The 22083-nt window shown below is 48.0% G+C and overlaps 1 protein-coding gene across 1 annotated transcript in view; it reads right to left on the bottom strand.

Annotated features, from left to right (window-relative positions):
• The window catches only part of sspo (SCO-spondin), a 124114-nt gene that overhangs the window by 6020 nt on the left and 96011 nt on the right, over positions 1-22083 (bottom strand). The window contains exons 90-111 of the mRNA XM_066688593.1: positions 20994-21161; positions 20058-20192; positions 19588-19828; positions 19047-19199; positions 18880-18926; positions 18533-18703; positions 17975-18160; positions 17715-17870; positions 17355-17479; positions 16722-16861; positions 16367-16413; positions 15992-16222; positions 15498-15650; positions 14913-15029; positions 14528-14666; positions 10778-10977; positions 10290-10460; positions 9915-10042; positions 5710-5846; positions 5120-5166; positions 4557-4721; positions 2595-2809 (exon numbers count right to left, since the gene is read on the bottom strand). Of these exons, the coding sequence (XP_066544690.1) occupies positions 2595-2809; positions 4557-4721; positions 5120-5166; positions 5710-5846; positions 9915-10042; positions 10290-10460; positions 10778-10977; positions 14528-14666; positions 14913-15029; positions 15498-15650; positions 15992-16222; positions 16367-16413; positions 16722-16861; positions 17355-17479; positions 17715-17870; positions 17975-18160; positions 18533-18703; positions 18880-18926; positions 19047-19199; positions 19588-19828; positions 20058-20192; positions 20994-21161 (3272 nt within the window). The remainder of the gene's footprint in view (positions 1-2594; positions 2810-4556; positions 4722-5119; positions 5167-5709; positions 5847-9914; positions 10043-10289; positions 10461-10777; positions 10978-14527; positions 14667-14912; positions 15030-15497; positions 15651-15991; positions 16223-16366; positions 16414-16721; positions 16862-17354; positions 17480-17714; positions 17871-17974; positions 18161-18532; positions 18704-18879; positions 18927-19046; positions 19200-19587; positions 19829-20057; positions 20193-20993; positions 21162-22083) is intronic.

Genomic DNA, 22083 nt, shown 5'->3' with positions numbered 1-22083 from the left:
TATGCCTTTTTTATTGCTTCCCCACATTGTTTGAATGGAGAAAGTGAAGAGTCCACATAGACTCCTAGGTCTTTCTCATGCTTTACTTCATCCAGTTCTATTCCTCCCATAGTGTAATTATAGTGGACATTTCTGTTACCTGCATGTAATACCTTGCACTTGTCCACATTGAATTTCATCTGCCAGGTGTCGGCCCACAACTGAATATTATCTAAGTCCCTTTGAATAGCCTGTGCTGCCGAGATTTTTTTCTGCTGAGCCACCTATTTTAGTATCATCGGCAAATTTGACAAGTTTGCTAACTATCCCAGAGTCCAGATCATTAATATAGATTAGAAAATGCACAGGCCCTAGTACTGATCCCTGTGGAACTCCACTAACAACCTCACTCCAGTTAGAAGCGACTCCTCTAATCAACACCCTCTGTTTCCTATACATATATATTATTGTTATTATTGTAATCATCGATATACACTCACCTAAAGGATTATTAGGAACACCATACTAATACTGTGTTTGACCCCCTTTCGCCTTCAGAACTGCCTTAATTCTACGTGGCATTGATTCAACAAGGTGCTGAAAGCATTCTTTAGAAATGTTGGCCCATATTGATAGAATAGCATCTTGCAGTTGATGGAGATTTGTGGGATGCACATCCAGGGCACGAAGCTCCCGTTCCACCACATCCCAAAGATGCTCTATTGGGTTGAGATCTGGTGACTGTGGGGGCCAGTTTAGTACAGTGAACTCATTGTCATGTTCAAGAAACCAATTTGAAATGATTCGACCTTTGTGACATGGTGCATTATCCTGCTGGAAGTAGCCATCAGAGGATGGGTACATGGTGGTCATAAAGGGATGGACATGGTCAGAAACAATGCTCAGGTAGGCCGTGGCATTTAAACGATGCCCAATTGGCACTAAGGGGCATAAAGTGTGCCAATAAAACATCCCCCACACCATTACACCACCACCACCAGCCTGCACAGTGGTAACAAGGCATGATGGATCCATGTTCTCATTCTGTTTACACCAAATTCTGACTCTACCATCTGAATGTCTCAACAGAAATCGAGACTCATCAGACCAGGCAACATTTTTCCAGTCTTCAACTGTCCAATTTTGGTGAGCTTGTGCAAATTGTAGCCTCTTTTTCCTATTTGTAGTGGAGATGAGTGGTACCCGGTGGGGTCTTCTGCTGTTGTAGCCCATCCGCCTCAAGGTTGTACGTGTTGTGGCTTCACAAATGCTTTGCTGCATACCTCGGTTGTAACGAGTGGTTATTTCAGTCAAAGTTGCTCTTCTATCAGCTTGAATCAGTCGGCCCATTCTCCTCTGACCTCTAGCATCAACAAGGCATTTTCGCCCACAGGACTGCCGCATACTGGATGTTTTTCCTTTTTCACATCATTCTTTGTAAACCCTAGAAATGGTTGTGCGTGAAAATCCCAGTAACTGAGCAGATTGTGAAATACTCAGACCGGCCCGTCTGGCACCAACAACCATGCCACGCTCAAAATTGCTTAAATCACCTTTCTTTCCCATTCAGACATTCAGTTTGGAGTTCAGGAGATTGTCTTGACCAGGACCACACCCCTAAATGCATTGAAGCAACTGCCATGTGATTGGTTGGTTAGATAATTGCATTAATGAGAAATTGAACAGGTGTTCCTAATAATCCTTTAGGTGAGTGTATGTGCTAGTATATATGTATTTTAAACAACTTGACTCCCTTAACGTATTACTCTTACTACAGATTTGTAACTGGAAACAATACTCTACAGCTACAATATAGCAGGTTCATTTAACTAAAGTGTGCACGTCTCAGTCAGTCATCCGTAATATTTTAGAGATCTGCTGTATTTATTTATTCATTCATTTAACTTGTAAATGGGCACACGTTAACTGATTCGTGTTCGCCTTCATACTGACTGTCTCTGCGGGGCTGTTATACATCAGACTGCAGATATTTTTTTGTTGATGAAAAAGGACTGAAAATTGATTTTACTAAATTTTACTCATGCATATTTTTATGTTGAAAAAAGATTTTATCATTATAATTGTTTTGAATGTTCTACCTCAGATTTGTGAAATGATCCACTGTTTGGCAAGTGTTTGTCATGTTCTGACCATAAAGAATAGTTTAAAACCACAATTAACCGTCTGGTTTCTTCAACTTCCACTCGGGAGCAAAAAACAGCCTTTAAACTGGAAGGAAATAATGATTGGACATTTATCGTGATAATTATCGATATCGACTGATATATATATATATATATATATATATATATATATATATATATATATATATAAATTATCATGATAACATGTTTGGCCATATCGCCCAGCCCTAGGTCACATCTTGCAAACTTGGCAAGTCCTCCTGAATAAAGCTGTGTGACCAATTCATAGCGAAGAAGCAAAAGATGAAGAAGAAGGGAAGCTGAAAAAGAGGGAGAGGGGGAGGGAACTTCAGAGCTGAAGAGAAAGAGAGACAGAGACAAGCAGAGAGGTGGTTAAGGAGTAAAAACTAAAACACCTAATGAATGTTGGAGATGCAAAGTGAGACAGAGAGAGGGGGGTGGGGATTGTACCTTGTGCAGCGTCTCCCCGTCCTCACACTCGCAGTGTGCTGGTGTCACGCAGTCCCCACCCACGCTGCGGTACCGGCCCGCCTCGCACACACAGCCTTCCCAGCCAGAGGGGGCGCTGCAGTTCAGTGGGCTGGCCAGGTACATGTCCCGGCAGCTCCGCTCACAGCTCGGCCCCTCCTCCGCCGCCCGCCGCCAGCGCTGTCCTGCCGGGCAGTCTGAGACAGCAGACACACGAGGCTCGAGGTTTATATTCAGTCACGTCAAAAGAAACATGAAATTTGCTGTCTTGGTAAATTTAAAACATATTAAAACAGCAAAAACAATAAAATGCCATCATGGTAACAAACACACAGTAAAACGAGTTCAATGACTGTGATGTCTCAGATAAAGCGTACATTGCTAGGGATGACAGTTTCTGGACCGATGTGTGCGAAACAGCCTCCCTGTGCTGCTGTATGTAAATGCCAAATGTAGAGAGTGGGTGGCATCTATACAAACACACACGCAATATAGCACAGACACAGAGACACACAGACATCACAGCTCAGAGACACACAGGGACAGAGACAAAAACACACACAGTACAGCACCGACACACACAGTACAGCACAGACAGAGACAAGGACAGAGACAGAGACAGAGACACACACAGTACAGCACAGAATGAGACAGAGACAGTACAGCACAGAGACAGACAGAGACAGGGACAGGGACAGTACAGCACAGACAGAGACAGGGACAGTACAGTACAATACAGTACAGCACAGACAGAGACAGGGACAAAGACAGGGACAGTACAGCACAGACAGAGACAGGGATAGAGACAGGGACAGTACAGCACAGACAGAGACAGAGACACATACAGCACAGACAGAGACAGGGACAGTACAGCAGAGACAGAGACACAGCACAGACAGAGACAGAGACAGAGACAGGGACAGTACAGCACAGACAGATGTAGCAGTATGGTAGGGAAAGGGTTAATGATGTTGGTGCCCCTGCATAAAAGGGCAAGGAACCCCATGCAGATAAACCTGTGGTGTGTTAGTTTGGAGACAAAGTAGTAAGCTGGGGTGAGTAAACTACAGGTTTCTTTTACTTTTAAAGCTGTCTTGTTTATGTCTTTTTTTAAAAGCATAGGCAGAGACAGAGACAGGGACAGTACAGCACAGAATGAGACAGCACAGACCGGGACAGAGACCGAGACAGTACAGCACAGGCAGAGACCGAGACAGGGACAGTACAGCACAGGCAGAGACAGAGACACATACAGCACAGCACAGACAGAGACAGAGAGCAGACAGAGACAGAGACAGTACAGCAGAGACAGAGACACATACAGCACAGACAGAGACAGAGAGGGACAGGGACAGAGACACATACAGCACAGCACAGACAGAGACAGGGACAGTACAGCACAGACAGAGACAGAGACAGCACAGCACGGACAGAGACAGAGGCAGAGACACACATAGCACAGCACAGAGATTAATCATAATTCACCTAGACCTAGGCTGCATCCCAAATCACTCCCTCCTCCGCTCAGTGAGTGCACTTTGTGGCAGGTAGCCAGCACTGCACTGTATTTTACACCTTGCACTGCGTTTACGTTTTGTAAGTCGCCCTGGATAAGGGCGTCTGCCAAGAATTAAAAATAATAATAATAATAAAATTAAGCAACTCCATAAAACATGCATTTCACAGATAATGAGCTCTTCACACATCTATAATTTCTGTACTGCTATAATTGCCTTTTCCCCACTTGGCTCACGTGGCGTGAACACAAAGACGCACTGAAGGGCTCCCTGGTCGGTGTGCCGTGCCACTGTGACGCACACACAGCTCCCTGCACTCGTTCCCCGAGACGCTGGCACAGGTAACGAGGGATGAGGGAGTGCTGTGGGTCACAGCTCTGTTCACTGCCCTTTCTCAGCCTCCTCCCTCTCCTCCCTCTCTCCTCACCACAGTCCCGCTGCCGGCAGGCTCTCCCTCGCTGGGCCGGCCCCTCACACTGCGCTCCCCGGTACTGCCGAGGCCTCGCCGGGATGCGACTGGACCGCTGCTCCCCGGACCCACAGCTGACTGAGCACGGGCTCCACGCTGACCAGCTGTCCCACACACAGTCCACTGCCACACAGACACAGGGTTATATTGACACACAGTCCACTGACAGACAGACACAGGGTTATATTGACACACAGTCCACTGCCACACAGACACAGGGTTATATTGACACACACAGTCCACTGCCACAGAGACACAGGGTTATATTGACACACACAGTCCACTGCCACACAGAGACACACAGCCCACTGCCACACAGACACAGGGTTATATTGACACACACAGTCCACTGCCACACAGACATAGGATTATATTGACACACAGTCCACTGCCACACAGACATCAGGGCAGAGAGAGACGCAGTCTACGGGCACACAGAGACACAGAGCCCCCGGGCTAGAGAGAGACGCAGGGCAGACACAGGGAGAGGGGTGCAGCGCCGCAGGCTCAGTCACTCTTACCGTCACAGCTGTCCTGACTGCAGCTGAAGACACCTCTGTTACACACACTGAGAGAGAGATGGAGAAGTTCAGAGAAAGGTGGAGAGATTTTTGTTCATTTATCTGTGTTTTCTGCTCCTGGACTTTGAGATACACTTTTTGTTCCTCCGTCTGATGATTCACAATCAATAATTCCCATAGTACATAACCCAGAACAGTCAGTACTTCACCGGTCTTCTGTTTGACATGATTAGACTCCCCTCTGTTGCTGCCTACTGTTAATCAGGTTCCCATCCCTGTAACTGTAACTGCTTGTGTAAAATCAATTAACTTGATGCTGCAACACACTGGACACCACACGCGTGTCTATTGTATGTTGTGCTGATTTTAGTTGACTTTAAGGAGGACTGATGCTGCATATTGCACTTCATTGGACTTCCTTTACTGATTGTATGTTCCCTTAAATAGGACACATCCTGCTGTGTTGGGACTGAGTTGCGTGTACAGGCATGGGTCAGGTTTTTGGAGAGAAGTGGCTTTGTGTTTCTGCGGCTGCTGCCCAGAAATCAACAATAATTGAATAATGTAAAAAAATGTCTGGACCAGCGTACCAGGAGTTGCAGTGGTGCTGCAGCACGGTGCCGGGGGGGACCTCTGCCTGGTGCTGCTCCAGGGTGCGGTTCAGGGTCCAGGGGGGCAGGGGGCAGGGGCAGGACTCCAGGGCAACACAGGAGCCGTTGTGCAGGACCTGGGGCAGAGGGGCAGTCAGACTCAAGACACAGAGGGGGACGAGGCTTCTCTGTTTCTCAGACACCCATCTCTGGTCTCCCATGACAGATGGGCTTTTACAACGAGCCTCCACACTTCCAGTCTAACTCTAGTGTGTGCAGTTCTTTACCTCTGCCCACTCTCTCACACACACGCACGCACACGCACACTGACACACACACACAGACACACGCACCCACACGCACACACGTACAGACATGCACACACACACACACACACACACACACACACACACACACACACACACCATCACATCACTCTCTTACACTCTCACACCCACTCTGCCACTCTCACAAACTATCAGGGCTGGCCCTAGCCTTTTGGGGGCCATAGGTGAGATTTGATTGTGGGCCCCCCACCATGCTTTATACATATTGTGGAGCCATAGAACACATACACATATACAGATACAGTGAGGGAAAAAAGTATTTGATCCCCTGCTGATTTTTTACGTTTGCCCACTGACAAAGAAATGATCAGTCTATAATTTTAATGATAGGTGTATTTTAACAGTGAGAGACAGAATAACAACAAAAGAATCCAGAAAAACGCATTTCAAAAAAGTTATAAATTGATTTGCATGTTAATGAGGGAAATAAGTATTTGATCCCCTATCAATCAGCAAGATTTCTGGCTCCCAGGTGTCTTTTATACAGGTAACGAGCTGAGCTTAGGAGCACTCAGCTCGTTACCTGTATAAAAGACACCTGTCCACAGAAGCAAACAATCAATCAGATTCCAAACTCTCCACCATGGCCAAGACCAGAGAGCTGTCCAAGGATGTCAGGGACAAGATTGTAGACCTACACAAGGCTGGAATGGGCTACAAGACCATCGCCAAGCAGCTTGGTGAGAAGGTGACAACAGTTGGTGCGATTATTCGTAAATGGAAGAAACACAAAATAACTGTCAGTCTCCCTCAGTCTGGGGCTCCATGCAAGATCTCACCTCATGGAGGTTCAATGATCATGAGAACGGTGAGGAATCAGCCCAGAACTACACGGGAGGATCTTGTTAATGATCTCAAGGCAGCTGGGACCATAGTCACCAAGAAAACAATTGGTAACACACTACGCCACGAAGGACTGAAATCCTGCAGCGCCCGCAAGGCCCCCCTGCTCAAGAAAGCACATGTACAGGCCTGTCTGAAGTTTGCCAACATCTGACTGATTCAGAGGAGAACTGGGTGAAAGTGTTGTGGTCAGATGAGACCAAAATCGAGCTCTTTGCCATCAACTCAACTCGCCGTGTTTGGAGGAGGAGGAATGACCCCAAGAACACCATCCCCACCGTCAAACATGGAGGTGGAAACATTATGCTTTGGGGTGTTTTTCTGCTAAGGGGACAGGACAACTGCACCGCATCAAAGGGACAATGGATGGGGCCATGTACCGTCAAATCTTGGGTGAGAACCTCCTTCCCTCAGCCAGGGCATTGAAAATGGGTCGTGGATGGGTATTCCAGCATGACAATGACCCAAAACACACAGCCAAGGCAACAAAGGAGTGGCTCAAGAAGAAGCACATTAAGGTCCTGGAGTGGCCTAGCCAGTCTCCAGACCTTAATCCCATAGAAAATCTGTGGAGGGAGCTGAAGGTTCGAGTTGCCAAACGTCAGCCTCGAAACCTTAATGACTTGGAGAGGATCTGCAAAGAGGAGTGGGACAAAATCCCTCCTGAGATGTGTGCAAACCTGGTGGCCAACTACAAGAAACGTCTGACCTCTGTGATTGCCAACAAGGGTTTTGCCACCAAGTACTAAGTCGAAGGGGTCAAATACTTATTTCACTCATTAACATGCAAATCAATGTATAACTTTTTTGAAATGTGTTTTTCTGGATTTTTTTGTTGTTATTCTGTCTCTCACTGTTAAAATACACCTACCATTAAAATTATAGACTGATCATTTATTTGTCAGTTGGCAAACGTACAAAATCAGCAGGGGATCAAATACTTTTTTCCCTCACTGTATATACATACATACAAACATGTTTTTTTCTTAAGTTCACTTGAGACCAGTAATTCAGTCTAATCAGGACAATTGGCTGTGGCGACTATAAGTTCCTTAAAACAGGCCTTGTATAAAGATTATATCTCAACTAGCATAATGGTTAAGGTGCACAACTGTGAGTCTGGCATTGTGGGTTTGAATCCTGATGTATGGATGATGTTTTTTTTATGTATATACATATTTTACATATATAATATCCTGGAGTTAAATGTTTTCAGAGTATGGAGGACTATCCATATTAAAATTTAAAATAAATGCACAGAGAAATTAAGTAATTAATTAATTAAGAAATACATGGACATTTAGGCCTATGTTTTTATTTCAACATTTATTTATTTGTCTATTTATTCATTTATTTATTCATTCATTTATTTATTTCAACACGTATATATTTATTTCCTGTTTGCCTCTTTGCTATTTACATTTCTCAGTGCGCTTTTAAATTTAGTAGCGTCTCTTGTGACAAAACACCCCTCTGTCAATCACAGTGGACGGGATCACGTTCATCTTAATTTTGGCACTGATCACCCACCTAATCTATAATTGATTTTCATGAATGATCAGAGTGATTAGTTTTCTAATAATTTACAGACTTTGTTTATGATCGAGTCGTGCCCAAGGGCATCATGGAATCAATCCTTCCATCGATCTGTGGCTGCATAGCGTCTGCATGCTAATGGTGTGTGTGTGGCAGAAATCTTTTAGGATTTTGACGCATGTTGGAAAAAAGACCACCATACCACTCTGGGCAAAAAAACAAAAACCTAAAAACTAAAAAAACGAAAAAAAACAAGCACAGGAAAAAGGTATTGTAATGTTATGTTATGTTATCATGTTATGTTTCATTTTCATTGCTGTACAGTAGCTCAGTATCTTGCCTGCATACTGTGTAAAGTAACTCTCTTAATGATGATGACATTAATTATGTGTAGCTGGCTGTCTGGCTGTATGTTTTTTTTTCTCGTTACTTTAATATAATATATTAAACATAACTAACTAACATAAAAAAATAACACAGAAAGCTTTTGCTTAACGTTCTACTGAAAAAAGTGAGGGGGGGGGGCAAAATCAGATCCTGCTTAGGGCCCCCAAAAGGCTAGAAATGGCCCTGCATAAGAACAGAAGACAGTGTCCAATCAAGAGGATGCCTTGAATGCCTTGAAGCCCAATTTCCATTTGTGTCCCCGGGTGCGTGTGTCCCTGCTGATCTGGAAAAGCTCCTCTGGTTTGATGTGGTCGATGCCTTTCATGATTTTGAAGACTTGGATCAAGTCCCCACGTAGTCTCCTCTGTTCCAGGGTGAAAAGGTTCAGTTCCTCAGTCTCTCAGTAGGACATTCCCTTCAGACCTGGAATAAGTCTGGTTGCTCTCCTATGAACTGCCTCTAGAGCAGCGATATCTTTCTTGAAGTGTGGAGCCCAGAACTGTCCACAGTATCCAGATGAGCTCTAACTAGTGCATTGTACAGTCTGAATATCACTGCCCTTGTTCTCAATTCTACACTTTTGACAACAATATACCCTAGCATTGTGTTTGCCTTTTTTATTGCTTCCCCACATTGTTTGGATGGAGAAAGTGAGGAGTCCACATAGACTCCTAGGTCTTTCTCATGCGTTACTTCATCAATCAAACAAACTTTATTTATAAAGCACTTTAAAACAACCAAAGTAGACCAAAGTGCTGTACAGAGTCGATTTTAACCCCTAGGTTAGTAATAGTTGGTTTGCTGTACTGGGCCAGGACACCCAAATCAACAGGAGTGGTCCCAGCGGTGCCACCAAAAACCATCATCTAGTTCTATTCCTCCCATAGTGTATTTATAGTGGACATTTTTGTTACCTGCGTAGAATTTCATCTGCCAGGTGTCGCCCACAACTGAATATTATCTAAGTCCCTTTGAATAGCCTGTGCTGCCGAGATTGTATCTGCTGAGCCACCTATTTTAGTATCATCTGCAAATTTGACACACTCTCACACACTATGACACACTCTCACACCCACTCTGTCACGCACTGACCTCTCCCAGTGGGCAGGAGCAGCCTGGCTGGCAGGGCCCTGGCAGGCACTGCGTCTCGGGCCACAGGTCAGCGCAGGTGTGGGGGCAGGAGCTGGCACAGCGGCTCACCACCTGGCCAGCTGGACACTCTGCGCAGAAAGCGAGCGGGAGAGAGAGGGAGAGAAATTAAGATGGGGGAGGGAGTGGGAGGGTAGGACATGGACAGGGAGGGGAAGAGAGGGGCAGTGAGAGAGAAGAAGACAGAGAGGATTAAGATTGTGTTATTTGGTGTCAGTGTGTCTGTGTGTCTGTGTCAGTGTGTGTATGCATGTGTCAGTGTGTCTGTGTCAGTGTGTGTATGCATGTGTGTGTGCGTGTGTGCGTGTGCATTTTTACCTGGCTCACAGCTGTGCGTGTTGCAGGCGGTGTGCTGCTCCAGTGTGGGGGGGCAGTCGGACGCCCCTGACTCCGGCTCCTGCAGGACTGTCTTGTTGCGCACTGACACTCCACCACCACAGGAGGCGCTGCACTCGCTCCAGGATGACCACTCACTCACGACACAACCCGCTGAGAGAGAGGGAGAGAAGGAAGAGAGGAGGAGAGAGTGAGACAGAGAGATAGGAGGAGAGAGAGACAGAGATAGAGGAGAGGGAGAGGAAGACAGAGAAAGAGGAGGAGAGGGAGAGAGAGAGAGAGAGAGGGAGGGAGAGAGAGGGAGACAGGTTGTTTGCTCAAAACCAAAATAGTGCATATTTTGCATGTTATAAATATAGGGGTTCTATTGTAAATATATTTTTGAAGGGGGGAGGGAGAGAAAGGGAGGGAGGGAGGAAGGGAAGGAGGAGGAGGAAGAAGGCGTTAGAGGGAGCTGCTCACAGACTGACCAGGGCAGGGCTGCAGCACGCAGGGCTCACTCTGGACAGTCTCGGCGCTGCAGGGGGGGCCCCCGGGGGTCTCCTGGCAGGAGCGGCTCCTGGACCTGAGGGCCCCCCCGCAGGAGGAGGAGCAGGGGCCCCACGGAGACCAGGGGCTGTACACTGGGCAGGGCCGGGCAGAGCACTGCAGAGAGCCATTCACACACGAGCTGCAGATAGAGAGAGAGAGGGAGAGGGAGAAGTAGAGAGAAAAGGGGAGGGGGATAAGAAATAGACAAGGGAGAATGCCTTAGTGTCAGTGTTCGTTTCCTAACGATTATCCGATCTCAAAGTTTCAGAGGTAAAAGAGGCAAAGAGGAGGAAGCTTACAGACACTTCAAAAGCTAGGCTAGGTCTGCGTTAGTCACCACTGGGTCACTACTTAACATGTACAGTAGGCTCCCTGTTTGTTGCCACAGGGTGAGATTTGTGAAGCAAAAGCCTATGCTTTTGAAATGTTTTTATTCGTGAAAATAAATCACGAAATTTGGAATTGGACCCCTAGGTCTTCTGAACACAAACAAAGATATGTTTAAGTCCAAATATGCCTTATTTCATTGAGATTTTGAGCTATGTTTTTTGACTTTGAAATGACTCACGCATTTCAGGTCTCCAATTGTCAAAATCTTATGGGGGACCCCCAGACCCCCTGCCATGAATTACTCAATACACCCTGCCCTAATTTTTCAACACTAATGTTGTGCAGTGCACAGTGGGACAAAGGGGAATGGTAAAAACTTGAATCTAATAAGACACAAACTGCTTGAAAGTTTCTATTATGTGTTTATCTATATGACTACAATAATCTTTAACAAATTCAAATTTAAGTGGTCTGAAGCCATTTCAATACTAATATATACAAGTATTTAAACATTTTATTTTTGTATTTTGTCAAATTAATGTACTAAATATAAGCAATGGGGTATATTACTAATTCACAGAATTGTGTGTGTTAGAAAGGGTCATTTGAAGTTGTGACACCCCCCCATGTCTGGACCCTGACTATACCTTAACCAAGAAATTTGGACCCTGACACAAAATAACTGACTACCCCTGGTGTATTCAATCGATTTAATCATTTTTTGACTGACAAATGCCAACCTTTCTTATCCGATAAAATTGTATTTCTTGATATAAAAGTGCCAAACTGAATAGACGAGCTAATTCTAGTTTGTTGAGCACATTTTGAAGTTATGGAATTTGTTGGGCTCCCTTTGATGGAACTAACTGTGTAAAACTCAATTCCAGTTTAATTTTCCTAATAAAAAGACTCTTCTACTCTTAATATTTTGTATTTATATTATCTCCTTTAATGGTTACATCATTCCTAAATGTGAAACTGACACAAAGGAGAGGGCACAGGCCTAGAGAAAGATGTTATTGTCATCAGATGTAGCTTTGCACACTGCCAGCATCTAGACTGATTTTGATCAGCATTTTAGTGTTCATAGCAGAGGGCTCTCTCAACTTGTTATATTTTACAGTTTGTCAATTGATAAGATTTTGTAGGCTTTGCATACACATGTGCACCCCTCGAAAGCCTGAAACCACAGAGCCCCCCCACATAACAAATCCCAATTTAACCCCTGACTATATCTATATGTGTGTGTATGTATGTACTGAATCTATATGTGTGTGTACTGTATCTATGTGTGTGTATGTACTATATCTATATGTGTGCGTATGTATGTACTGTATCTATGTGTGTGTATGTACTATATCTATATGTGTGTGTATGTATATACTGTCTATGTGTGTGTGTATGTACTATTACTATATGTGTGTGTATGTATGTACTGTATCTATGTGTGTGTGTGTGTATACTGTATATATGTATGTGTGTGTACTGTATCTATATGTGTACTGTATCTATATGTGTGTGTGTGTGTATGTACTGTATCTATAGATGTGTGTGTGTGTGTATACTATATCTATGTGTGCAGGTTTTCGTGCTTTATGGGGACTTCATTGTAGGTTAAAAACTTGTAATTACTAGGTTATTATGCTATAAATGTGACTTGTGGGTACTTTGTCTAGAGTCCCCATGAGACAAATCAATTAAAAAACATACTAAATGATGTTTTATTGAAAATGTAAAAATGCAGAAAGTTTTTTGTGAGGGTTAGGGTTAGGGGATAGAATCTATAGTTCGTACAGTATAAAAAATAATGATGTCTATGGAGAGTCCTCATAATGATAGCAAAACAATGTGTGTGTGTGTGTGTGTGTGTATGTACTGTATCTATATGTGTGTGTGTATGTACTGTGTATGTAGTGTATCTATGACCGTTCACACTTCCCCGCCCCCAGAGACTGCGTGTCTGAGAGACGCGGAATAAACAGAGTAAACACAGAGTAAACACAGAATAAACAGAGTAAACACAGAATAAACACGGGCACCGACACAGCTACAGCAGTACAGGACACACAGTACTGTCTCTATATTGTTTGAATGTCATATCGATCTATAGCCTTAAATGTACTGTTACATTTTGCTAGCTCACATCTTTATATATATTTTAAAAGTCTAGGCTAAGTAATGAGTTATAATGTAAACAGTTCAGACTACTCAGTCGATTAAAATAAAAGTGTGTAGCTGGTAAACTTGCTATTGTTTTTTCTTGTACTAAGTATGATTGAAGTCTGAAATTTAACAGCATGCATTTTACATGTGGAAATTGCATTGTGAAATTGTGAACGGGACCATAACTTTATTAATTATCCGCATTTTGCATTAAAACCATATAAATTTAACCGAAGCAGGTTTTCATTCAAATCAGTACGAGATACGAGACCAGTTATTTACTATCCAATCCGAAATGCAGTTATATTGAGCAGAGCAGTACAATCACAAATGCCAGCGTTAGAGGAGACAACTGGGACGATGCAGAAATTAAAGCGCTGTTTACAATATGGATGAAGATAAAGTTAAAAAACAAACCGCAGGAAGTGCGTAGCGCTGCTGTCTGAGGATATTATCACTACAGACGCGTCACAGAGGCTGCTTTCCATGCAGACGATTGCATACTAATGCACACGATTTCTTGTGATTTAATGTGGATGTCCTAATAAAGGTGCTTCGCTTTCGGGTGAATTGTATAACAGAACTTTTAGACTTGCAGAACCGAAGACAGACATTTGAAAAGGAAATATATGAATTAGATTCTCATTGAACCAGCACATTTTTAATTATTTTAGAAAGCTTCGGCTGCAAACGGTAAGATTACTTTCAAATAAAATATAGAACCGAACAATAGCCAATCGATGTTAATAAGTTGTGATTATAAACACATCGCACACACCTGTAAGCAGACCTAATGTCCTGTGTCACTGGTTTGTTTGAGCAGATTTGTCGCGGCATGTATTTAGTTTAGGCCGCTTTTCGCCCGCATATGTGACGCACTTAGGCTCCTAAAACCGCAATTGTGAACAGGGTGTCTGAAAAAAGCCGGACTAAATTTGAGGCGCCCAGGGCCGGCCTAATAAATGTGAACGGGGTCTATGTGTGTGTGTGTGTGTGTGTGTGTATGTACTGTATCTATGTGTGTGTGTGTAGGTGTGTATTTATTCATTTATTTAACTCATTAATTTAATTGATCTTAAAAAATATATAAACTGGTCATTATTGCATTCCTGCAGCTCGGTGCCCCTGAATGCTGAGTGCCCTAGCAGGGCACCGCAGCTCTGGAAGGCCCGGCTCGGCCCGGGCATCTCTCTCACCAGCTGTTGCAGTCCAGAGCCACGCTCTGCCCCGGCAGCAGCTCCAGGGTGCTGTTGTCCACAGGGAGGCCGCAGCGGCACTCCGACACCGGCACACAGAAGCTGTCCTGCAGCAGCCAGCCCTCCGCACAGCGGCAGCCTGGCACACAGAGAGAGGGAGAGTGTGAGAGAGGGAGAGAGGGAGAGTGTGAGGCAGTACAGAGGGACAAAGAGAGAAGGAGGAGAGAGACAGTGAGTGAGGTATAGTTGAGAAGGACAGAGTCAGATGGACAGAGTGAGAGAAAAAGAGGCAGGACAGCAGCAATGAGAGAAAGACAGAACAGAGAGGCAGTGTGACGGAGGTAGAGAGAGGGAGAGAGAGCGGTGCAGAGGTGTGGTCCAGTACCAGGGTGGCAGGATCCCTGCAGACACTGCACGTGCTCCCAGAGGTCAGCACAGCTCCGGGGGCAGCGATTGGCACAGGACGCCCCGAACACCTTCCCCCTGTCCTCACAGCGCTCACCTGGGACACAGAGCAGCCTGTCACTCACACACACGCATGTACACTCACACACTCAGCGTGAGGTCAGTGGTCAGTGCAGTGAGGTCAGAGTAGTGAGGTCCGTGGTCAGTGTTGTGAGGTTAGTGCTGGTACCTGGGCACAGGACAGTGTTGCAGCTCTGAGTCTGGGCGTGGGGGCGAGGGCAGTGCAGTGAGGACAGTGGTCAGTGCAGTGAGGTCAGTGGTCAATGCAGTGAGGTCAGTTGTCAGTGCAGTGAGGACAGTGGTCAGTGCAGTGAGGTCAGTGGTCAGTGCAGTGAAGTCAGTGCTGGTACCTGGGCACAAGGCAGTGTTGCAGCTCTGAGTCTGGGTGTGGGGGCGAGGGCAGTGAGGTCAGTGGTCAATGCAGTGAGGTTAGTGGTCAATGCAGTAAGGTCAGTGGTCAGTGCAGTGAGGACAGTGGTCAGTGCAGTGAGGTCAGTGCTGGTACCTGGGCACAGGACAGTGTTGCAGCTCTGAGTCTGGGCATGGGGGCGAGGGCAGTGCTGCATGGGCACCGGGCCCTGTGGGTGGCGGAGGCGCTGGCGGAAGCCCCCGCTGCACGGCTCCCTGCAGGCGCCCCAGGGGCTCCACTGGCACACGTCTGGGGTACAGCACAACGCCATCATCATCATCATCATCATTCAATAACACTCCCCAGCTCCTGCTACCTCAGCACTGCCCAGCACAGATCAATGGCACAGTGTCCGGCCCCTGGGGGACACGGGGGTCCCTCCTGGAATCCAGTGCTTTCCACCATTTTTATATAGTATCACATATTTGCTCTTTATTTACGTTATCATGTCTTTGACATAAAAAGTCCAATTAAAAAGTAATTCTATAGACAGATAGACGGACAGGCGGACACACTAGATATATCTGTCCGTCTTGTGTGTGTCTGGCAGTGCTGTCCTGAATGACTGACTGCGTCGCTAGGCGTCTTACCCTGACAGGCAAGGGCATCTGGGCACAGTCGCTCCTCCTCCAGCTCCTCCCCACACAGCTGCCCTGCCCCTTCCAGCACCGGCGATCCTGAGTCCAGGTCCACACAGGCCCGGTACCGGCGCTGCAGGGACACCAGCTGACCTGCGGCTGGGGGAGGAGAGCCGGCTGGCAGGGAGGTCAGGGGCTGGCAGGGGGAGCAGGGAGTCCACTCTGACCACTCACTGACGGACACTGCAGCACGGAGAGAGGGTCAATGAGACACACAGACACACACACACACACACACACACACACACTCACGCCGCCCACACAGCCACTGGAGTACAGTGTGCAGTCTGACAGAGAGGAGAGAGAGGGAGCTGAACAGGGTCTCACCTTCACAGTCCTGGGGGTCACAGCGCATGGCTCCATCCTGACACACACTGCACACACAGGACACACACAGACACAGAGAGACACACACAGGACACACACACACAGACACACACAGGGGACACGCAGAAACAGAGAGACACTTTTTTTTTTAATAGATACATTTTAACACACTAACAGTGTCAGTGAGCACATCATTGTGCCTGTTCTGTCCTGTCCTCTTGCTGTGGGGAGACTGTCTACTGCAGTGCCTACTACACACTGTCTCTGACTGTGTTTCAGTCATGATGATGATGATGATGATGATGACAATCATCTCTCACACTTTCTCCTCACTTCCCACCCCTGTCAGTCTCACCAGTCTCTGCAGCTGTCCCTCACCAGCGCGCCCTCCTGGACACGCACCGCGATGGGCACTGCGCTGGGCCGGGCGGGCAGGAGGTGCACACAGCCACACTGCTCTGCCGGCACACAGGAGCCGTTCTGCTGCAGCAGCCCCTGCAACACACACATTGTTACACACACACACATACACATTGTTACACACGGTCACACACACACACACACACACACACACACATTGTTACACATGGTCACACACACACACACACGGTCACACACACATTGTTACACACGGTCACACACACACACAGACATACACATTGTTACACACAGTTACACACACACACAGACACACACACACATTGTTACACATGGTCACACACACACACACATTGTTACACACGGTCACACACACACACACACACACACATTGTTACACACGGTCACACACACACACACACACACACACACACTGTTACACACAGTCACACACATGAACAGTTACTCAGTTTCTGAGAGCCACCAAAGCACAGATGCGACAGAAACGTAGCACAATGATGCACAGACACACACAGGTACACAATGAAGTGCACACATACACAGAGACACACACACAGGCTCCCTCTCATACCATGCTCAACACACCCACCTGGGGGCAGTAGCAGCCTGGCACACAGTGCTCCGGCCCAGCACAGATGCCTGCCTGCCCCTGCATCGCACACAGCTTCTCACAGGGGGCACCACACTCAGAGAACTGGAACGGCTCCTCGCACTCTGAAATACACAGCCCTGGAGTCAGACTGGAGCAAGACAACGAGAGACACACGAACCGAGAGGGACACAGAGACGCACAGACACAGAGGGACACACAGAGGGACACAGAGGGACATACAGACACTGAGAGGGACAGAGAGGGACACAGACACTGAGAGACAGAGAGGGACACACAGATTAATAAAGGGACATACAGATACAGAGAGAGTCAGACAGACAGATAGACGGCCCTCACTCTGGCAGTCCTGGGGCTGGCAGGCTGTGCTCTGGGTCTCCAGCTCCCCGCAGTGCTGCCCCCTGTAGGTGGGGGGGAGGGGCGCACGGTGTCTATGCTGCCGCTGAGAGAGACAGGAGCACGGGCTCCACTCGCTCCACTGTGACACGGGACAGTCTGCGCGGAGAGAGAGAGAAGGGTTACCTAATTTCAGTGCTCGCCTCTCTACGCGTAGTGTGTGTGTGTCTCTCAGTGTGCAGTGCCCGGGTATGTCCAGTGACCTGGGCAGGGCTGACTGTAGCAGAGCTGTGTCTCCTCCTGCTCCCTCGCTCCGTCGGTACCGGGGGGGCAGGCCAAGTCCCCGGGACCCCCCGCCTCCTCACACACACAGCTGCGCCGGCGAGTTGACACCCCCGCGCCGCAACTCCGCGAGCAACTTGACCAAGCAGACCATGGGCACAGGTCATCTGAGAGAGAGAGAGAGAGAGAGATATTATTGTAAATATAATCAGTCTTCTAATTTGTCATTTCATGTACGTAGTGGGAGAGAGAGAGAAAGACAGAAAGATGTCCCTGCGTTTTGCATGACTTGTGTGTCTGTCAATTACAGACAGTGTGTCACTCAATCCAGAGTGTGTCAGTGACAGACAGTGTGTCACTCATTCCAGTGTGTGTCAATGGCAGTGTGTCACTCAGTCCAGAGTGTGTCAGTGACAGACAGTGTGTCACTCATTCCAGTGTGTGTCAATGGCAGTGTGTCACTCAGTCCAGAGTGTGTCAGTGACAGACAGTGTGTCACTCAGTCCATTGTGTGTCGGGAATGCGTGTTGGTGGTGTACCGAGGCAGGGTGTGGTGCCGCAGTCCTGGGCCTCCCTCTCAGGGCCAGGGCAGGGCACCCCCCCGTGGCGGGGTGGGGGGTTGATGCAGGCGCGTGTGCGGATCTGTGTCCCTCGGCTGCAGGTGACCGGGCAGTCTGACCACACTGACCAGGGTGTCCAGCCTCCGTCCACTGAGAGACAGCAACACCAAACCATCACTGCACCTCACAACAACAACAACAACAACAACAACAACAACACAGAAGCCCCACCCGTGCCCACCCTGCCCCTCTTCATAAGCTAGCAGGTGTACATGGCTCTTCCCTGCAGGCTGTTCTGCGTGTCACAGCCGGTCAGTGAGGCTCACCTCGACAGTCGATGTGCTGGCAGTAGTCTCCCTCGGGCGTGCAGGTACTGCGCCAGACGGAGGGGAGGTGCACAGACATTGAGGGAGAGAGAGAGAACGCACTTAACCTCATTAGTTATCAGCTGCCAGGCTCGTAGGCAGACCGGCCGCCTCGCTCCCGCACTCACCACTGCGCGCACTCCCCCTGCAGCCACGTGTCTCCCAGCCGCAGCTCCTGCTCGTCACGGACACAGAGTGGGGGGCAGGGTGCCAGGTCACATGGTTTGTTCTGGGCCTCCTCCGATTGGCAGTCCGCATCATCAAATTCCGAGGTCAGCGACCTGTTGACACATGCGTCAGGACGGGACTGTGATCTTTAGCCCCACAGGCAGGAGTGTGTACACAGGGGTTGTGTTACTGTGCCTTGCGCTGTCTATAATGTCAACAGCCCAGGAGAGAAAGACTCGGACACCTACCTGCCTGAATACGCACCTCACTGCTCTGTACTGGACTGAACTGGGCATTACTGTACTGTAATGGACTGGTTGAGACCGGACTCGACTGGAATAGAATAGACTGGACTAGACTTGTCTAACTGACTAATCACTAACAGTGTGTCAGGCGTGTATGAATTGGGCATTGAAGGGGGACCACTGGACACTCTGGACAGGGTGTCTCCAGGCCCAGGGCTGGCCACCGCTGCAACCCCCGGGCGGTGGCAGTGCCCACCTGAAGCGCGTCCTCTGCCCTGGTCCACAGGAGGCACTGCAGGGGGACCAGCGGGACCAAGCGCTCCACACGCAGCTGGCTGCTATGCAGGTAACATTAGTGCAAGACAGGCGTCCGTCTGCGCAGCTGCAGTTGTTGCAGGCGTCCTGATGCCAGCTGCCTGGCGCCCAGCTCTGCCCCTGCGCATCAGTGCAGTCACACTGCCAGGGCTCCACACACACCCCCTCCTGCTCCAGCAGACCTGCGCAGACACACACACACACACACACAAACACACACAACACACACACGGGTGAGACAGAGAGTCAGTGAACAGCTCCATAGACACACACTGACACACTCTGACATACACTCTGACAAGACACACACTGTGACACACACTCTAACACACACTCTGACACAGAAACACACACACTTTTGATAACGCTCCATTCCTCCATTCATTCCTCCACTGAGTTAACCCCTCTCACCCTCTGGGCAGCGGCAGCCTGGCTGGCAGGGGGCGCTGTCCTCACACTGGATGCCCTGCTGCAGGTCAGCGCAGTGGCGGGGGCAGCGCCCGGCACACTGGACATGCTGCTGTGCCGCCGGACAGCTGCTGCCATCTGCAGGCACGGTACAGTCACAGATACAACATGAATACAGCGTGTGTGTTTTCTGTCTGTCGCTGTCAATGCTGTTCATTGTGCATCATGTCTTTCCAGACACACAGTGTGTGTGACCTGAGCTCTCTGGCCGCGAAGGAGAGGGAGGAGGTGTGTGTCATCATGATTATTAATATTAGTATGAGTAGTATATTGTTAGTGTCAGTGCATCAGTGTGTTGTCAGTTCATTATCAGTGCATTATCAGTGTGTTGTCAGTGTATTATCAGTGTGTTGTCGGTGTATTATCAGACAAGTCAGTGTGTTTTCAGTGTCAGTGTATTATCAGTGTCGTCAGGGTGTTATCAGGGTGTTGTCAGTGTATTATCAGTGTGTCGTCAGGGTGTTATCAGTGTGTTGTTAGTGTATTATCAGTGTGTCGTCAGGGTGTTATTACTGTGTTGTCAGGGTGTTGTCAGTGTATTATCAGTGTGTTTTCAGGGTGTTATTAGTGTGTTGTCAGTGAATTATCAGGGTGTTATCAGTGTGTTGTCAGGGTGTTATTACTGTGTTGTCAGGGTGTTATTACTGTGTTGTCAGTGTATTATCAGTGTGTTGTCAGGGTGTTATTACTGTGTTGTCAGTGAATTATCAGGGTGTTGTCAGACTATTATCAGTGTGTTGTCAGGGTGTTATTAGTGTGTTGTCAGTGTATTATCAGTGTGTTGTCAGGGTGTTATTACTATGTTGTCTGGGTGTTTTCAGTGTATTATCAGTGTGTTGTCAGGGTGTTATTAGTGTGTTGTCATGCCCCCTCTCTCACCGCAGGCTCTGCTATTGCAGCTCTTCAGCTGGTTCTTCTCCCCAAGGCAGCTGTGGCCGCCATTCTTGGGTGGAGGGCTGGTGCAGGACCGGGTCCGAATGGACCTCCCACCACCACATGTCCTGTCACAGCGAGACCATGGGCTCCAGCGTGACCAGCCACCGTCCACTGAAACACACCAATCACAGCTCAACTGACTAAAACACACCAATCACAGGTCGACTGACTGAAACACACCAATCAGAGCAGTCCTAAATTAACCAATCATATGTTTCCTTGTTGAAACACTAAAAGTCTTGGCTATGCTGTTGTGTGTTCGGTGTGTAGTCAGTGCTCTCTCTCAGACACAGCTGTGAGGGCCTGGAGAAGATAGGGCTGACTGTGTTTATAACCTCCTGCATTTCCAACTATGACTCCTGACTTCCCTGCAGTCTGTCAGTCCGTCAGTGGTGTGTCAGTCCGTCAGTCCGTCAGCAGTGTGTCAGTCCGTCGGCGGTGTGTCAGTCCGTCAGCAGTGTGTCAGTCCGTCAGTCCGTCGGCAGTGTGTCAGTCCGTCAGCAGTATGTCAGTCCGTCAGTCCGTCGGCGGTGTGTCAGTCCGTCAGCAGTGTGTCAGTCCGTCAGCCCGTCGGCGGTGTGTCAGTCCATCAGCGGTGTGTCAGTCCGTTAGTCAGTCAGCAGTGTGTCAGTCCGTCAGAGGTGTGTCAGTCCATCAGTCCGTCAGCAGTGTCAGTCTGTCAGTCCGTCGGCAGTGTGTCAGTCCGTCAGTCCGTCGGCAGTGTGTCAGTCAGTAAGTGGTGTGTCAGTCCGTCAGTCAGTCAGCGGTGTGACAGTCCATCAGCAGTGTGTCAGTGTGTCAGTCCGTAAGCGTTGTGTCAGTCCGTCAGTCCGTCGGCGGTGTGTCAGTCCGTCAGCAGTGTGTCAGTCCGTCGGCAGTGTGTCAGTCCGTCGGCGGTGTGTCAGTCCGGCAGTCTGTCGGCAGTCAGTCCATCAGCAGTGTGTCAGTCTGTCAGCAGTGTGTCAGTGTGTCCGTCCGTAAGCGGTGTGTCAGTCCGTCGGCGGTGTGTCAGTCCGTCAGCAGTGTGTCAGTC

The sequence above is a fragment of the Amia ocellicauda genome, chromosome 2 (assembly GCF_036373705.1).
Source record: "Amia ocellicauda isolate fAmiCal2 chromosome 2, fAmiCal2.hap1, whole genome shotgun sequence".
Classification (NCBI taxonomy): Eukaryota; Metazoa; Chordata; class Actinopteri; order Amiiformes; family Amiidae; genus Amia; species Amia ocellicauda.
Note: the sequence above shows the minus strand (reverse complement) of the source record. Positions and strands in the feature narration are given on the sequence as shown.